The sequence below is a fragment of the Salvelinus namaycush genome, chromosome 2 (genome assembly GCF_016432855.1).
Source record: "Salvelinus namaycush isolate Seneca chromosome 2, SaNama_1.0, whole genome shotgun sequence".
Classification (NCBI taxonomy): Eukaryota; Metazoa; Chordata; class Actinopteri; order Salmoniformes; family Salmonidae; genus Salvelinus; species Salvelinus namaycush.
In genome coordinates this window covers 45,697,810-45,712,331 of record NC_052308.1, presented here as the reverse complement: position 1 = coordinate 45,712,331, position 14,522 = coordinate 45,697,810, and the positions used below count along the sequence as shown (strand labels likewise).

Genomic DNA, 14,522 nt, shown 5'->3' with positions numbered 1-14,522 from the left:
TTGTTATTCCTCTATTCCTGAAAAGTTATACTGACCACTACAAGAGAGTTTGATTTTGGAAGTCCTGTAGACCTACGCGCATGTGTTCTCCAATCATCATAAAGCAAATTGTCACCCCTTGATTAGCCCAGTAACCGGTACCCATTACCCTCCTGGTAATGATGTTTAACAAGCACAGTTAGCAATAAGCGTGAGTAGCACGAAATGGACATGAGTTGCTAGAAATGCATAAAAATTTATTTTTGTCATTAACATATGAATCACATCCACCCTTAGAAAAAAAAAAGTGGAAGCATCAAAAAATATATAATAAAAAGTGAGACGCGGGAGCATCGTGAGGCAAAACAAACAAACAGCAACAGTACGGGAGCTTCTTTGAATACATGATTAATTTCTTTGTTGTTTAAAGTTCCTATTATTGCTCTACCAACCACATTTGTTCCAACTAGAAATTGTGAATTACAACAAATTATGGAGTCAAAGAAAATTGAGAACTAAATACCCACCCCCATACAAATGGTAACAAACTAACAGGCAAGCAGTTGGAGGGCCATTCATTCTCAACGCCATTCAGGATTGTAACCAAAATATACCTCCATTATTTTCAATAAGGACTTAATTCAATTCATAAATTGAATTTCATTTAATTCCCTGAGTTGAGATGAAATGACCCTCCAACAACACAGACAGGCATTTCAGTTTTAACTGAGATAAGGCTGTTGCCTCTGGAATGTTGATCTTAAATTGGTTCTCTTGATCAGAAAAGCTCAAGATATCAAGTGCTGCTATTTGGGTCCTTTTCTTTGTTCGTGGATTAATTAATCATTTAAAAGCTTCAAAGAATAAAACAGCGTTGGGACTTTGTTTTAAATATGAGCTTTTCCCTACAATGACAGACTGACTATTTCAGGGGTTGCTGACAAGAGACCATCAATTAGATACAGAAAGTGAAAGGGAGAGAGGTCTACAGTAGTCCTTGTCCCTAATGATCCAGTCTTGTGACGATCAGAATTTAAGAGTCCACTGCTTGACGCTGGCGTCATGAGAGGTGGTCACTAGAGTGTGCTCATCTATCCAGGCCAGGCCACTGACATGGTGCAACCTGTGGGCATCTGGAAAGGGATGGGAGAAGTCATTTTACAGTGACACAGCCAAAAAAAACATAAAGGGGCAAATGTCTAGTTATCAAGAGATGTCATAACACTAACATTTTAGAATTGGGAGTGCATATACAGTATGTGTTACTGCTAAAAAGTAGAGTGTTTGGTTTTCCACTGAAAAGTGTGAGCATTTGGAATGTCTTCCTGCAGAAGACAGGAAGGAATAATGCTGACTGCCATCCAGTGGTGGTGAATATATTTATTTTGGGGGACATTTGAGAAATTCTGCAAGATTCATCAGCAATGGTAATAAAAACCTAAGATGCTTTGTCATTTGTCAGAGGCACTGAAAAAGGTGTATTTTTAGCTATTGTTGTCCAGACAAAAAGCTAAGTACCTGCACAAAAAGGTATATTTAGCTACCAGCTCTAAATCTTTGCTACAGAAAGGACAGGTGGTGACACAATATCCATTCAAACCATCAGTTTCTATTGTGCTGGTTTGAAATATCTGGATACGGTTACACAGGGCCTTTCAATATCCTGACGGGGGGGGGGGGGGGGGGGGTAAATCAATATACTTTGTGTGTATACCTCTGCTCACTGAATGCTATTTTGGCCCTCACCTGGGATCTTCAGTCTCTTGTCTGCGTCATTCACTGTCCAAACATAGACCATCATGTCCATCCCACCACTGGCAAAGTGCTCATTGTCGGGAGACCAGGCCAGGGTGACCACTTTTGCGTGGTGTCCATAAAAATCATTTTTGACCTGTTGAAGGGGGAATAAACAGAAATGGATGCAGAATCCACCATTGAAAATAAAAAGTCTACTCCACACGACTGATTGATATTCATAAACCCAAATGGCATTTGCTGTTCATTGGGCTTTAGGAATACATTTCTTGTAAACACGTTTATAAGTCTAGCATTCAGGACAGCGAATACGGAAGAACACGTTAATGAGGCTTGTTTTTGCAAATTTTGCTTCGGAGGGACATGCAGGAGGCTGCGTACCGAGTAATTGTCTGCCACTGTGAAGACTGTGACGACCTTCTTCTCGTCAGTGACGGCCAGGTAGGCGCCATCTTTGGAGTAGGCCATGTCTGTGACTGGCCCCTTGGCCTCCACGCTCTTCCCCTCGTCCTTCAGAGTGTTGCCTTGGACAGAATACAAGCGGACCTTTCCATCCTGCCAGGAGGAGAGCGAGAGGTGGCAATGAGAAATGCCAATGACAAGGGGAGAAATATATAGTAGTTCGATCTGACCCAGTTTTAAGTACATTCTGAAGTGTTTCATAGCAATGATTAATTGTGCCCCTGATGCAAGTGTAAACATTAGACTGCTTGACAATTTGACACAAGACATCGTCCAATAGATCTTGAAATTCTATTTTTTCTGATCCAACACCACAATATAATAGTTCCAGTTGAAATTAAGTTGCTATAGGAAGACTTACTGCCCCGCCCACTGCCGCAGTGCTGCCCCCTGGGTGGATTGCTCCTGCTTCCGGCTCGTAGTCCAGACTGTCCAGCGTGAACACCTTCTTCTTGTCTTTCAAAAACACCACCTGAGGACCATCACACACAGTCAATATTAACATTATCTAGCACAGACAAGCCACAGACCCATTCGGAGTCAATTAAAAATTCATTTTGACCCCCCAACCGAGACTACAAAACACTCCAACTATGACGCCTGCATGACATGAGTGGGCACACGTCAGGAGTTGACTTGGGTTACCTGTCCGATGCACACAGCCAAAGCGAGCCCCCCTGCTGCTACCGACACATGTTTAGGTTGGACGTCCATCTTTACCAGGTTGGAAGCACTGCCAAAAACAACAAAGTACCATAGAATCCTTTTTCCATTAAACATGGACCTTTAAGTCCTCTGGGTGAAAAATATACGTCTGATGTCAATAGATCCCTATTAACGTGTACTTTCCCCTCTTAATAAAATGTAACGGTGTATCAAAGGATGTGTCAAATATAGGATGTTGCTCCGGGTTTATAAATTAACATAATGTATGACATCAAAACTGCTGGAGCTTGCCCAATGAGAATAAGTGAAAATCTTGAAAGCAGGCAGTATTATTACAAAGCTACCCCAACTACAGATAAGAAGTCAACATAAAAATATTCCATAGGAAGCTGTTCAAGAGTTCGGTGAAATGTATCCCTCTCTCATATCAGGATAAGTCCCAAAATCACACACTACGCCAAGTGCACTTCTGGCGTTCTACCTTAAAGTCGATCGCGTCTGGACACACCTGTATTCTTTCTTGGTCACGCTGGTGAAGCGAACCGTGTCGTCCATGCTGCAGGTCACCAGCTGGTCAGCATCGTCCACAGCCATCTTGGTGACCAGGTTGCTGTGGCCCTTCCCTGAGAAGTCGTTGTTCTCCCCGGTCTCCGCGTCCCAGTAATGTGGAGGCCACGGTTAAGGATCATCTGACAGACCAGGAGAGGGCAGTGGAGCAGGTCTCATGGGCTTAACTTAAACGCAAGGGACCATAAAACCATAACAGCGGTGTGGGCCTCCTGCTAATCTACCCGAGACGATGACATCAGCAGCAGCTATGGGACACATGCAGAAATGGCTATTCGATTTTATGCGAGTCTTCATAAGTGCCAATCATGCTGTTGGATTCTGCATACACAAGGCCTTGACTATTAGAACTTGAGGGTATTTATTAGCCTCGTGATCCAAATGCCAACCAGACCCCATTATATAAATTCCCATTCACTCAGGGGAAATGGACTCAGCGGAAAGCAGCGCTCATGGTTAATAGGCCTCAGTGTTGACACAGCATGCCCTCCTCCCAGTGAAAGGATATTGATGTGCCCGTCATGGCTGCCCGAGTAGATGTAAGAACGCCCCCCGTTTTTGTGAACCGTCAAGGACTGAATGGATTTGCTGTGACCCTGTAAGGCACATGATAAAGAGAGACGTATTGTTTAGCACCCAGTCATCAAATGATTAGTGGAGCAGAACATTCATTCAGTTCGACTCAAAACCATCAGTTGTGACACTTTCAGTTCGGGCACGATTTCAGCATTTCAAATCAATAAGCAACTTTTAGCGTTCTCCAGAAAACTGTCAAATTAACTATTGAATTTTGGTGACTGCCGAGAACCACTTGTATGCCATTTCCTGTCACTGAGCTACGTGCACGTGTCGAGCAACAAGTGGCTTGAGAATCATTTTTTACAGGACGGTTTTGTGATCAGGATACAGATGACGTTCATAGAGTGCTTATCATGTAAATAAATCTGCTAGGGACCGTTTCTGGGCGGTCCGTCAATATCAGGAGATAAAGCCTGCCAGTTGTGTCTGTAAAGAGTTCAAAAGAAAACCCTAATCTTAACAACCCCTCCAGCCCTGACTCTGGATCCCCAACTCCTTTAAGCTGCTTTCACACTATGAACATAACATTCTGAAAATTGTGTAGTGTTAAAGAAGATGCTTTGGGCTGACCTTGATGGTGCGGAGCGGCCGGTCAGGGTTGCTTTTGTCCAGGTAGTTGATGTAACCAGACAGGGAGACGCTGAGCAGGTGGTCCTTCTGCCACAGGCAGCCCAGCTGCTGGTCCATGACGTCGGCGCCCATGTTGAAGGTGGTGAGGGCCGTGCTGGTGCCTACGTCCCAAAGCTTCACCGTCTTGTCGCCCGAGGCAGAGATGAGCTGGGAGCTGTCGGGGCTCCAGCTCACCTGGAGGAGAACAGAGGGAAGGAGTGGACACAGGGTCACAGATTGGAAGCGTCGAATCACTGTCGGTTATCAGTGCTTTCAGCAGAAACCTGTTCAGCTACGGTTTCTCTTGTGGTATAAGCTGGGAAAACATGACAATTTTCCTTGCTCAAAAACGTTATCAAATACAAATGGAGGCATAGAGTAGAAGTAAATTAATCCACAAATATGTATAGAATTTCATGTGTGTTAATTGACAGTGCCAGTGATAAGATCAGTAATTATGTTTATTTATCTCAAGGCCAGGAACACAGGCTTAGGCTGGTAAACTTAAGGAACTGAGGAATCATTGTGTAGGACAAATCAGAAAGGCTAAACCTGATTATTATGTAACCGCTCTTTCGGATAGTAATGGAAACCTGGCTAAATTAAAAAAATAAATGCACATTTGGAAAACTCAAATCCCTAAAGGGTTCTACTTCCTCCGCCAAAACAAATTAATTCAGACCCTGGCCTCATTACAGAAAAAAAAGCCATCATTGATGCATTAAAAACCACCATTTTATTTCAGCGGGCTCTCTTTGAAAGAACTTAAGCCCACCATCGTGAATATTGGTCTGGACGCTGATAGGGGACTATTTAAAGTAAGCTTTGACTATTTACAGAAAAATAAGTCCTGGATGCTTTGCTAGCAATAGACGAGAAACCCACAGGGGCGGACAAATTTGATCCTGGTCTGTTTGTGTGCAGTGCCCATCATTGTTGGCTCAATTACACAGTCTTTATTTAACATTGTGAACAGGAAATACTCAAAAAGTATGGAAATCAACTCGCGCCACTACATAAGGGCGGGGATAGTAGTGATCTTCATTGTTGACCCATTTCAAGTCTTCCTTGTCTAAGATTCTTGAATCCTTGGTAAATTTACAACTTTGCTATTTAAATCTGAGAAATGTATTTTGAATATAAACCAAATCAGGGTTTAGGCCTGGGTGTAGCACCATTTCAGCAACCACTGTAGTTAATGAGCTTGTCAATGCTTTAGACACAAACTAAATACGCTGCTTTGTTTGTGGACCTGTCAAAAGCGTGATACTGTTGATCATGCTATTTTATTGAATGAGTTGTCATCGATAGGCCTGAGCTCTGACGCCTGCGGTTATCATGACTGATGTGGTTATATCTGAATTTAAGTACAAAAAGGTGTACCACAGGGGTTGAGTGTCACTATTTATATAAAAACCATTGGTCAATCTGTTAAATTGTAAACTTCATCTATATGCCGATGATACCATTATGCATGCTATTGACCTGACCGTAGATCTGGCTCTGTTAAAACAGATCAGATTTTATAGCCATGAAGGAATCCCTTGCCGATTTAAAAGTTGTGCTTAATACAGGCAAAATGAAATACAGGTTTTTAAACTTGCGATAGGTTTCAGATGAACTACATGTTCACTCAGATGGTTCTCCAAATGAACACGTTCCCGCATATACATACTTAGGCATTTGGATTGATATGGATAAGACGTTACCTTTTTTATTATCTGGTTATTTAAAGTTGGAAGCAGATTATTCAGTCAACCTTATCTGTTCTTGATGATGTGATATTTATCAAAGCACAGCTGCTACTACCATAGTGCCCTTCGTTTTGTTACAAGTGACAGTTTTGATACTTATCACGTCATCCTGCAACAAAAGGTTGGCTGGTCTTCGCTAAAGACCCGTAGATCTCTACATTAGGCCCCTTTTGTTTACAAGGCCCTACTTCCTGAATTTCGTCTGATCCAACACTGCTGTTGAAGTACAGACACACCCGAGTTGCATAACCCATTCACAGGATTGGTTAACTCTTGAGGTTCCTACGGTCTCCACTGAGCTAGGTAAAGCTGCTTTTAGTTGTGATGCACTCTATTGCTGGAACAAAATTTAAATACATTTCATCTTGATGTTCTATATATACACACACTTTTTATGGGGGGGGTAGAATGTCAATATTTCTGTTGTATATACAGGACAAATTTGTAAAAGAGACCTAGGTCTCAATGTCTACCCTGTTAAAATAAAAAGGGTCAAAAACATTCATGGGAAGAAAAAAAAGAAGAAAAAAAAAGCATTGTTGGGGTATACAAGATGAAAAAAAAATTAAAGTAAGTAGGTCTTCTTTTCACAGGAATAGATTGCACTTCTAATTTGAAAAGGAAAGCATCCATTTAGCTTGTTTACATTCAAGCCCCTCTGGAAGACTACATGGCCACTTTAATCTGGACTGGGTGTTCACCCCCTCATCATTGGAGCCTGACAAGTTATGCTGAAGGGGGGAAAAAAACACAAGTTTCCATTCTCAGCAGGCTAAAGTAAAAACCCAATGACTACACGTTTCAAACCACAAGTCAGAGTTAAACGTTGACGTGGAAAATAAAAACGATACGGAAGCCTGTGAGGTACTTACGGCATAGACTCCTCCCTCGTGGGCCTTGGCTCCGCCCAGAGCGCAAATCTTCTCACCAGTCTTTCCGTCGTACAGGAAGATCTAGGAAAACAGAGTAACGAGTAAGAACCAGCAACATAGGGTTAAATTGCATCCATTCACCATCAGGAAGAAACACGTGACTGCTACTGCCCTACAGTCAGCAATTGTGGCTTCACTGAAATGTATCGGACAAAATGTGCTAATTCACAGCTGTTTCCTACTGTACTCTTACTCCCCTCTACCAAACTAGAACTACACTCAACATCATATGTATTTTGGACAGTGAAGCTACATTTTATTTTAATGGGGCACTATACTCCAGAATTTTGGATTTGAGATCAAATGATTCATATGAGGGGACTGTACAGAAGGTCACCTTTTATTTGATATTTACATTCATCTGTTTTAGCATTTAGAAATGAGAGCACTTTATGCATCTAGTCCCAGCTCACATACTCACCTGACCGTCAGCGCCAGCCGTACAAAACCGGTTCCCGTCTGGAGAGAAACGTACGCAGTTGACAAACCTGCTGTGGTCCTAGGATGGGGTAGAGCAGGAGAGATAGAGAAGGAGAGATTGTTAGACACTTTCAGGCCATTCCAAAAAGCAGGATTATAAAGAAAGCCAGAACTTTTATAAAAAGTCAAATATAACTCTGGATTTTCTGGTTGATTTAAGAGGGCTACATTTGTATATTGGTTGTTGTCGCCAAGTCAATTATACCTTGTCAAGTTTAAGTCTATTTGTTGAAAATATTAAGTTATTTCAAGCAGATTACTCATTGGTCCAGCTTTCAGGAACAGCCACCTCCTTCTCTTTTAAAAGAGAATATGCACACACAGAAGGGACAACCTACTACTGGAGACCCTTAGGGGAAATACAGAGAAATGTCTGTTTCATTTCATAAAGCTCCCTTTTCAACCTGCAATGACACCCATCTGATAAGTCTCATTTATCTTGTCATGGAACTAAACGGAGCTCAGAATACAAATGTTTTCAGCAATCGGGAATTTCCAAAGCACTTGATCTAAACGCAACGCTTTTAAGATGCCTCCATCTAGGTGTGCATGCTGGTTAGACGAATCAGGTTTGAGAAACATTTACAGACAGACGCAACATTCTGACACATTATCTTGTCCGGTTTGACTATTGAAACCACATCTAAGGCCTATTTTTATATCACTGAAAGGGGTATCCCTTAGAGTCCTAACAGAGGAAATGGTATAGTGTTCAGCACTACCATCTACAGCAACATTGCTTAAAGAATAATTACAGCATGGGAGTAAACAGACATATGAACAGTGAGTGTGTTTGTTTAATGTTCAGCTCATTGCAAGGCTTGCCATGATTTGTGAATACACACGTCAAGCCAAAGCATGACACTTAAACAAAAGCATTTATTTTATTAGGGTCATCTCCCCTCTCACCAGATTTGTTGCCAAGCTACCCTATGGCACTCAAATAGGGATGTGTAAGAACTGAATGTATATGGATGTGGTCCAAGACAACAAACAGTGATTGGTGGTAGCCTGTTGCAAAGCCAAGTCCAAACAGACAGCTTTCTTGCTAAAAGGGCAGTTGGGGGAAATGCAAAAAAATTGCTTAACGATGACTGCGCCAAGACCGGTAGTGTTTGGTAGGCATAATGCACCAAAATGTTTTTACTGAGTAAGTTGGTAGTAGACTGTACTTCCCTTTTTGAAAATGTAGAAATGCCATTCACAAATAAACAGATTAAAGGGGGTTGTGGACTATGTAACATGTGAATGTACACACAAAAAAATAAAAAACATACTGTGAAAGCAAAGAGTAGAACAAACTGAGAACCACTCAAAAAAGTAGCTAAGAATATAAAATGCGTAGGCCCAAGACCAGAGTACTTCCTTGACCACATCGCTATATGTACACTACAAATGGAGAAGGCTTTTGGTTTCGGTTCTGGAACCCTTTAGACGTCAGAAATAAAAACATTTGACCAGACTAATTCCAGCAGCAGCGTAGCACAACAAACAAAGTATATCTCCTCTCTTTTACAAGAAACCAAAGTAGACTTGAGGCATTCCACGGTCAACAAATGTATCCAAGTATACACAACAGGGGTAACCCGGCCATAGGACAAACACCAAGGGGCCAATTCAGACTTAAGAAATATACATCCACAGGTGTGGCATATCAAGAAGCATGATCATTACACAGGTGCACCTTGTACTGGGGACAATAAAAGGCCACTCTAAAATGTGCAGTTATCACAAAATGTCACAGATGTCTCAAATTGACGTGCTGACTGCAGGAATGTCCACCAGAGCTGTTGCTAGAGAACTGAATGTTTATTTCACTACCATAAGCCACCTCAAACATCATTTACAGAGAATTTGGTAGTACGTCCAACAGGGCTCACAACGTATTTACAATTCCCTTATCCAAACAGATGAATCATTTACCTAGCTCTTATCAAGTTGTAAACTACAGTGCATAGAGAGTGGTGGTATTTCTATTGGGGGAAAATTAAGTAGATGGGATGCTTCTTCCACTTGGAACAAGTAGGTTCGCTAGAGCTTATTCGTGGTTTCCTCATGTGTAAAGGTGGTGGAATTAAATTCAGAATACGGCGTCTCTGCCACACCTTTATTTGATCTACTCCACAAACGAATAGCGGGTGAATACCATGCTATTCCCTTGCTTAAGTTAACGGTCAGCTATGCGTGGAAAGAAGTACATAAAAGGAAATTAGGGTCTATTTACGTGCGCTTAACTCAGGTCGGAATTCCCCCAAGTGAATCCGGCCTATAGTATCAAAAGTCAATAGACAGGACAACAGTTAGAGACCTATAGACAAGTCCCTCCCAACCACACACTGATGGACATTGAGAACCAATTCCAATATTTTCTCGGGAACCTCACACACTCACTGTGATTGAGAACTTGAACTTGAAAGGTGGTCCCTCAAAGAAGGCTCCACAATTGTCATCGCTTCCGGAGATCAGACGGTAGGGGCGAGTCTGCTTGATATCTACGCTGTTGATGACTTTGGAGTGGCCTGAGATCTCTCCCACAGAGGAGCCAGTGTCCCACAGGAACACAGCCCCGAACCTGGGAGGAAGAACAAACATTTAAAAAAAAGTGAGACAGGAAATTACAAAACATTCACTAAGAGCCAGAATCAAATCTAAACAAGTCATTCACAAGATTGCGAAGTTCCCATTATCCAATAAGAACAATTCATTCTAGGGAGAAAAAAGTAATAAGTATTCATGTCCCAAATTGCAAATATCTCATAAAAAAAATATTTTAAAAAGTCTAAGACATGATATGTCACATACTGGAATATTGAATTTATCAGATACTGGGATGTTCACTTTAAGAACAGGGGTGGCCACTACTATTTCAAGAGAAGTAAGCTTTTGTTCCAGCCAAGAACCAACATACCGGGTTGTGTTCAGAGAAAATAGTTTCTATAAAAAGAAGGATAAAAAAAAAATATATATATATATATATATATATGTATGTATCGCCTTAACCAAAAATAAGCATTATTATTGGGATCTGTTCCAAAACAATGTCTTGTGCCTACTAAAAACAACCCTGACTCAGGTTCTCAAATTCAATCAGGTGTGTTAATGTTGATGTGGAACAAAAGCCTGCACACCCTGTAACTCTCCAGGAGACGTGTTGATGACTGCTGACCTAAAGCTTATACAATTGTCAATGACATTCAACCATTGTTCACCAATGTGTACATACTGCACTGTTAGCAAAACCTGTGAGCTTATTTGGAAGACAAGTGTGTAGGCTTCATGTCCCTGTCCTGCACTAGGCCCTATAGACTCACTTCTCACGTCCCTCTCCCACACAAGCAATCCTTTTGCTGTCCTCAGTCCATGCGATGTCCTTGATTTTCCCCCCGAAAGGCTGGTACTCATACTTCAGCAGGTGTTCCTTCTGGGTAGTGTCCCAGATACGGATCTTACCAGACACATCTGTAGGAAACATTACATTTGAACGTTGCAGATTTGGCATCACTCCCATGAACGGCCATTTGGCTCTATGCAAATTACATAATCTCCACAGAATAAACATGCATGAGATGACTCTAGGTACATGCAAAACATCTATAGCTGGTCTTTTCACCATTCACAATGAAGATGCCAAATCCATTGACAGAAGAGATGCGAGTGAATTGGAAAAGCTTTCCTGTTTCTTGGCATCTGAAGCATGATAAGACATGATAACCCATAGCTACCTCCAGAAGCAATGTAGAAGCCACTGGGGGCGTACTTGGCGACAGTAACCTGATGAGGGTGCTCAGTGTAGATATCAGCTATGGCAGGGTTCTGTCAGAGATTAAGCAGAACTCTAACATTAGTACAGGTTGTCTCACACCCACACCAGCCATCCCAAGAATACTTTTTAAATGCACACAGCTGCAATATAGACTGGGGAAGAGGTTATATCCTATAATAAATCTGACCAGGCAGCCCAGATCACATATTTTACTCTCCATGAACACACTCAGATATAGGCCTATGAGTTTAAGGTTATCACCCGTCAACAATGTGTCAGGTGATACATTGACTGGATTGAAATAATTACATTAATGTTCCTGATGATTACGCTCTTTCCATTGGTATAGAGGAAGTTGTTGCCTTTGGGATCGCCACCTAGGACTTTGGCGACTCCTCGTTCCATCTGCGGGAGGCTGGCAAATACATGCTCTGTGTGAATGACACGGAAAAGTGTGTTATTATTATTGCTATCTGATTATAGGCATGGTATAGGTTAGTCTAGGCATTGACCTATGTGGTTGGTAAATAACCCACACAACGATAACAGCGGTTGTAAAAACGGACAAAGCAAAACTGTACTTCAAATCAACTCATACAAACTGAATTACACTAGCTTGTATTATGTAAATATGCCAGGTCATTGAAATAAAATATATATTTTTTAAACAAAAAAACATTTAACTAGGCAAGTCACATATTGTAAATAGCAGTCTAACACAAAGACAATCACTAAATAGGCCGACATCTACCTCTGCTTTCAGCTGATCAATGTAAAAATGTCAACTATGCGCGCGACTAATATATTTGCTAAAAGCACGCACAACGACCCACATTCTCGTGAATTGTCATATTGCGTTGCATATTTCTTATGGCAATTTCAAAACCGAGTAGGTTCACTTTCAAGCGCCATCCAATAAGAGGAAAATCACCTCAATTACGGATGCGTAGCTATTTATACACAGGAACCTTGGCAGCGGTGTGACGGCTTTCAACACAAGAAACGTGATTGAAAATGCAAATTGGGCGAGGTTTGTGCAATATACACGTAGCAAGCTAGCTAGCTAGCTGCTTCTCCAGTGAAGCACTTAATTTGTTATGAGGAAGCGATTAAAGGACCATCTTTATTGTATATTGTTTCAAAAAGCAAAATAAATTAAACGACTTACTCAATTCATATGACATGTTCGCTGATTTTGTATTAATTCCTCCAAATGAATGAAACACCAAACCTCTCTGATCCACCGGCTAGTCTAGACTGCTAATCGCACAAACACGGAAGCAAACGCCACTCTCGGTATGCCTGGCGTTGCCCATATATAGTAAACTCCGACGCGAGCAGCCGCTGACTTGCGATCACTTGCCTATTGAGGAAATGACGTTTGCTTGAATAGTGTAGTTTGAGAAGATACCCAACAAGGTAAATATAAGACACTTTGACACTTTGCCCCAGAGGTTATGGATGATGTGATGACAAATAGGTAAAAATAACTATTTTAAAATGTTAAGCAGCTATCAGCATTGGGTGTGGGGATGGGGGATTCGTGGCCGGTGATGTTAATGAAGGAAAACTGAAATCCCTTTTAACACATTTCTACCAACGTGTCACCTGTGCAACTAGAGGCAAAAACAACTCTAGATCACCTTTACTCCACACACAGAAACGCATACAAAGCTCGCCCTCCATTTGGCAAATCTGACCATATCTCTATCCTCCTGATTCCAATTTATAAGCAGGCTCAAACAGGAAGTACCAATACAGAAGTGGTCCGATGAAGCGGATGATAAACTACAGGACTGTTTTGCTAGCACAGACTGGGATATGTCCCAGGATTCATCTGATGACATTGAGGAGTTTACCACATTAGTCACCGGCTTCATTAATAAGTGCATGACGATGTCCTCCCCACAGTGACCGTACATACATATCCCAACCAGAAGCCATGGATTACAGGCAACATCCTCACTGAGTTAAAGGCTAGAGCTGCCGCTTTCAAGGAGAGAGACACTAATCCGGGCACATAAGAAATCCTGCTACGACCTCTGATGAGCCATCAAACAGGCAATGCACCAATACAGGACTAAAATCGAATCCAACTACGCCGGCTCTGACTATCATCGAGTGTGGCAGGGCTTGCAAACTATCACAGATTACAAATGGAAAACCAGCCCAAGCTGCCCAGCAACGTGAGCCTAACAGACAAGTTAATGCCTTCTATGCTTGCTTCGAGGCATGCAACACTGAACCATGCATGATAACGACAGCTGTTCGGGGCGACTGTGTGATCACACTCTCCATAGGTTAACATTCACAAGGCCGCAGGGCCAGACAGATTACCAGGATGCATGCTCAGAGTATGCACTGACCAGCTGGCAAGTGTCTTCACTGACATTTTCTATCCTCTCCCTGACCCAGTATGTAATACCTACATGTTTCAAGCAGACCAACCTAGTCCCTGTACCCAAGAATGCCAAGGTAACCTGTCTAAAGGACTATCGCCCCATAGCACTCACATCTGTAGCCATTCAATTCTTTGAAAGGCTAGTCATTGCTGACATCAACACCATCATCCCAGACACCCTGGACCCACTCCGATTCGCATACCGCCCCAACAGATCCACAGATGACGCAATCTCTATTGCACTCTCCCACCTGGACAAGAGGAACACCTATGTGAGAATGCTGTTCATTGACTACAGCTCAGTGTTCAACACTATAGTGCTCTCCATGCTCATCACTAAGCTAAGGAGCCTGGGACTGAACACCTCCCTCTGCAACTGGATCCTGGACTTCTTGACGGGCCGCCCCAAGGTGGTGAGAGTAGGCAACAACACATCTGCCACACTGACAACACGGGAACCTCTCAGGGGTGAAAGTTTAGTCCCCTCTGTACTCCCTGTTCACCCACAACTACGTGGCCATGCACGACTCCAACACTATGATTAAGTTTGCCAATGACACAACGGTGGTGGGCCT

The 14,522-nt window shown here is 42.2% G+C and overlaps 1 protein-coding gene across 1 annotated transcript; it reads right to left on the bottom strand.

Moving 5' to 3' along the window:
- Nucleotides 1-211: 211 nt before the first annotated feature.
- LOC120064081 (WD repeat-containing protein 1-like) lies at nucleotides 212-12,843 on the bottom strand. Its single transcript, XM_039014428.1, has 15 exons — nucleotides 12,715-12,843; nucleotides 11,856-11,977; nucleotides 11,506-11,596; nucleotides 11,095-11,242; nucleotides 10,175-10,355; nucleotides 7,725-7,802; nucleotides 7,244-7,324; nucleotides 4,579-4,812; nucleotides 3,938-4,025; nucleotides 3,371-3,527; nucleotides 2,842-2,929; nucleotides 2,558-2,668; nucleotides 2,116-2,289; nucleotides 1,726-1,870; nucleotides 212-1,112 (listed from the first exon to the last, which is right to left on the bottom strand). Exons 1-15 carry the CDS (start codon nucleotides 12,728-12,730, stop codon nucleotides 1,006-1,008), a joined length of 1,821 nt encoding a protein of 606 aa, XP_038870356.1. The 5' UTR covers nucleotides 12,731-12,843; the 3' UTR covers nucleotides 212-1,005.
- Between the last annotated feature and the right edge of the window lie 1,679 nt (nucleotides 12,844-14,522).

Excerpts from the sequence above, each read along its gene's own strand:
- LOC120064081 (XM_039014428.1), bottom strand. Across the intron at positions 2,290-2,557 it reads CTGCGGCAGTGGGCGGGGCA|GATGGAAAGGTCCGCTTGTA; the intron begins GTAAGTCTTCCT and ends TCCTCCTGGCAG. Across the intron at positions 1,871-2,115 it reads CAGTGGCAGACAATTACTCG|GTCAAAAATGATTTTTATGG; the intron begins GTACGCAGCCTC and ends CCCCTTCAACAG.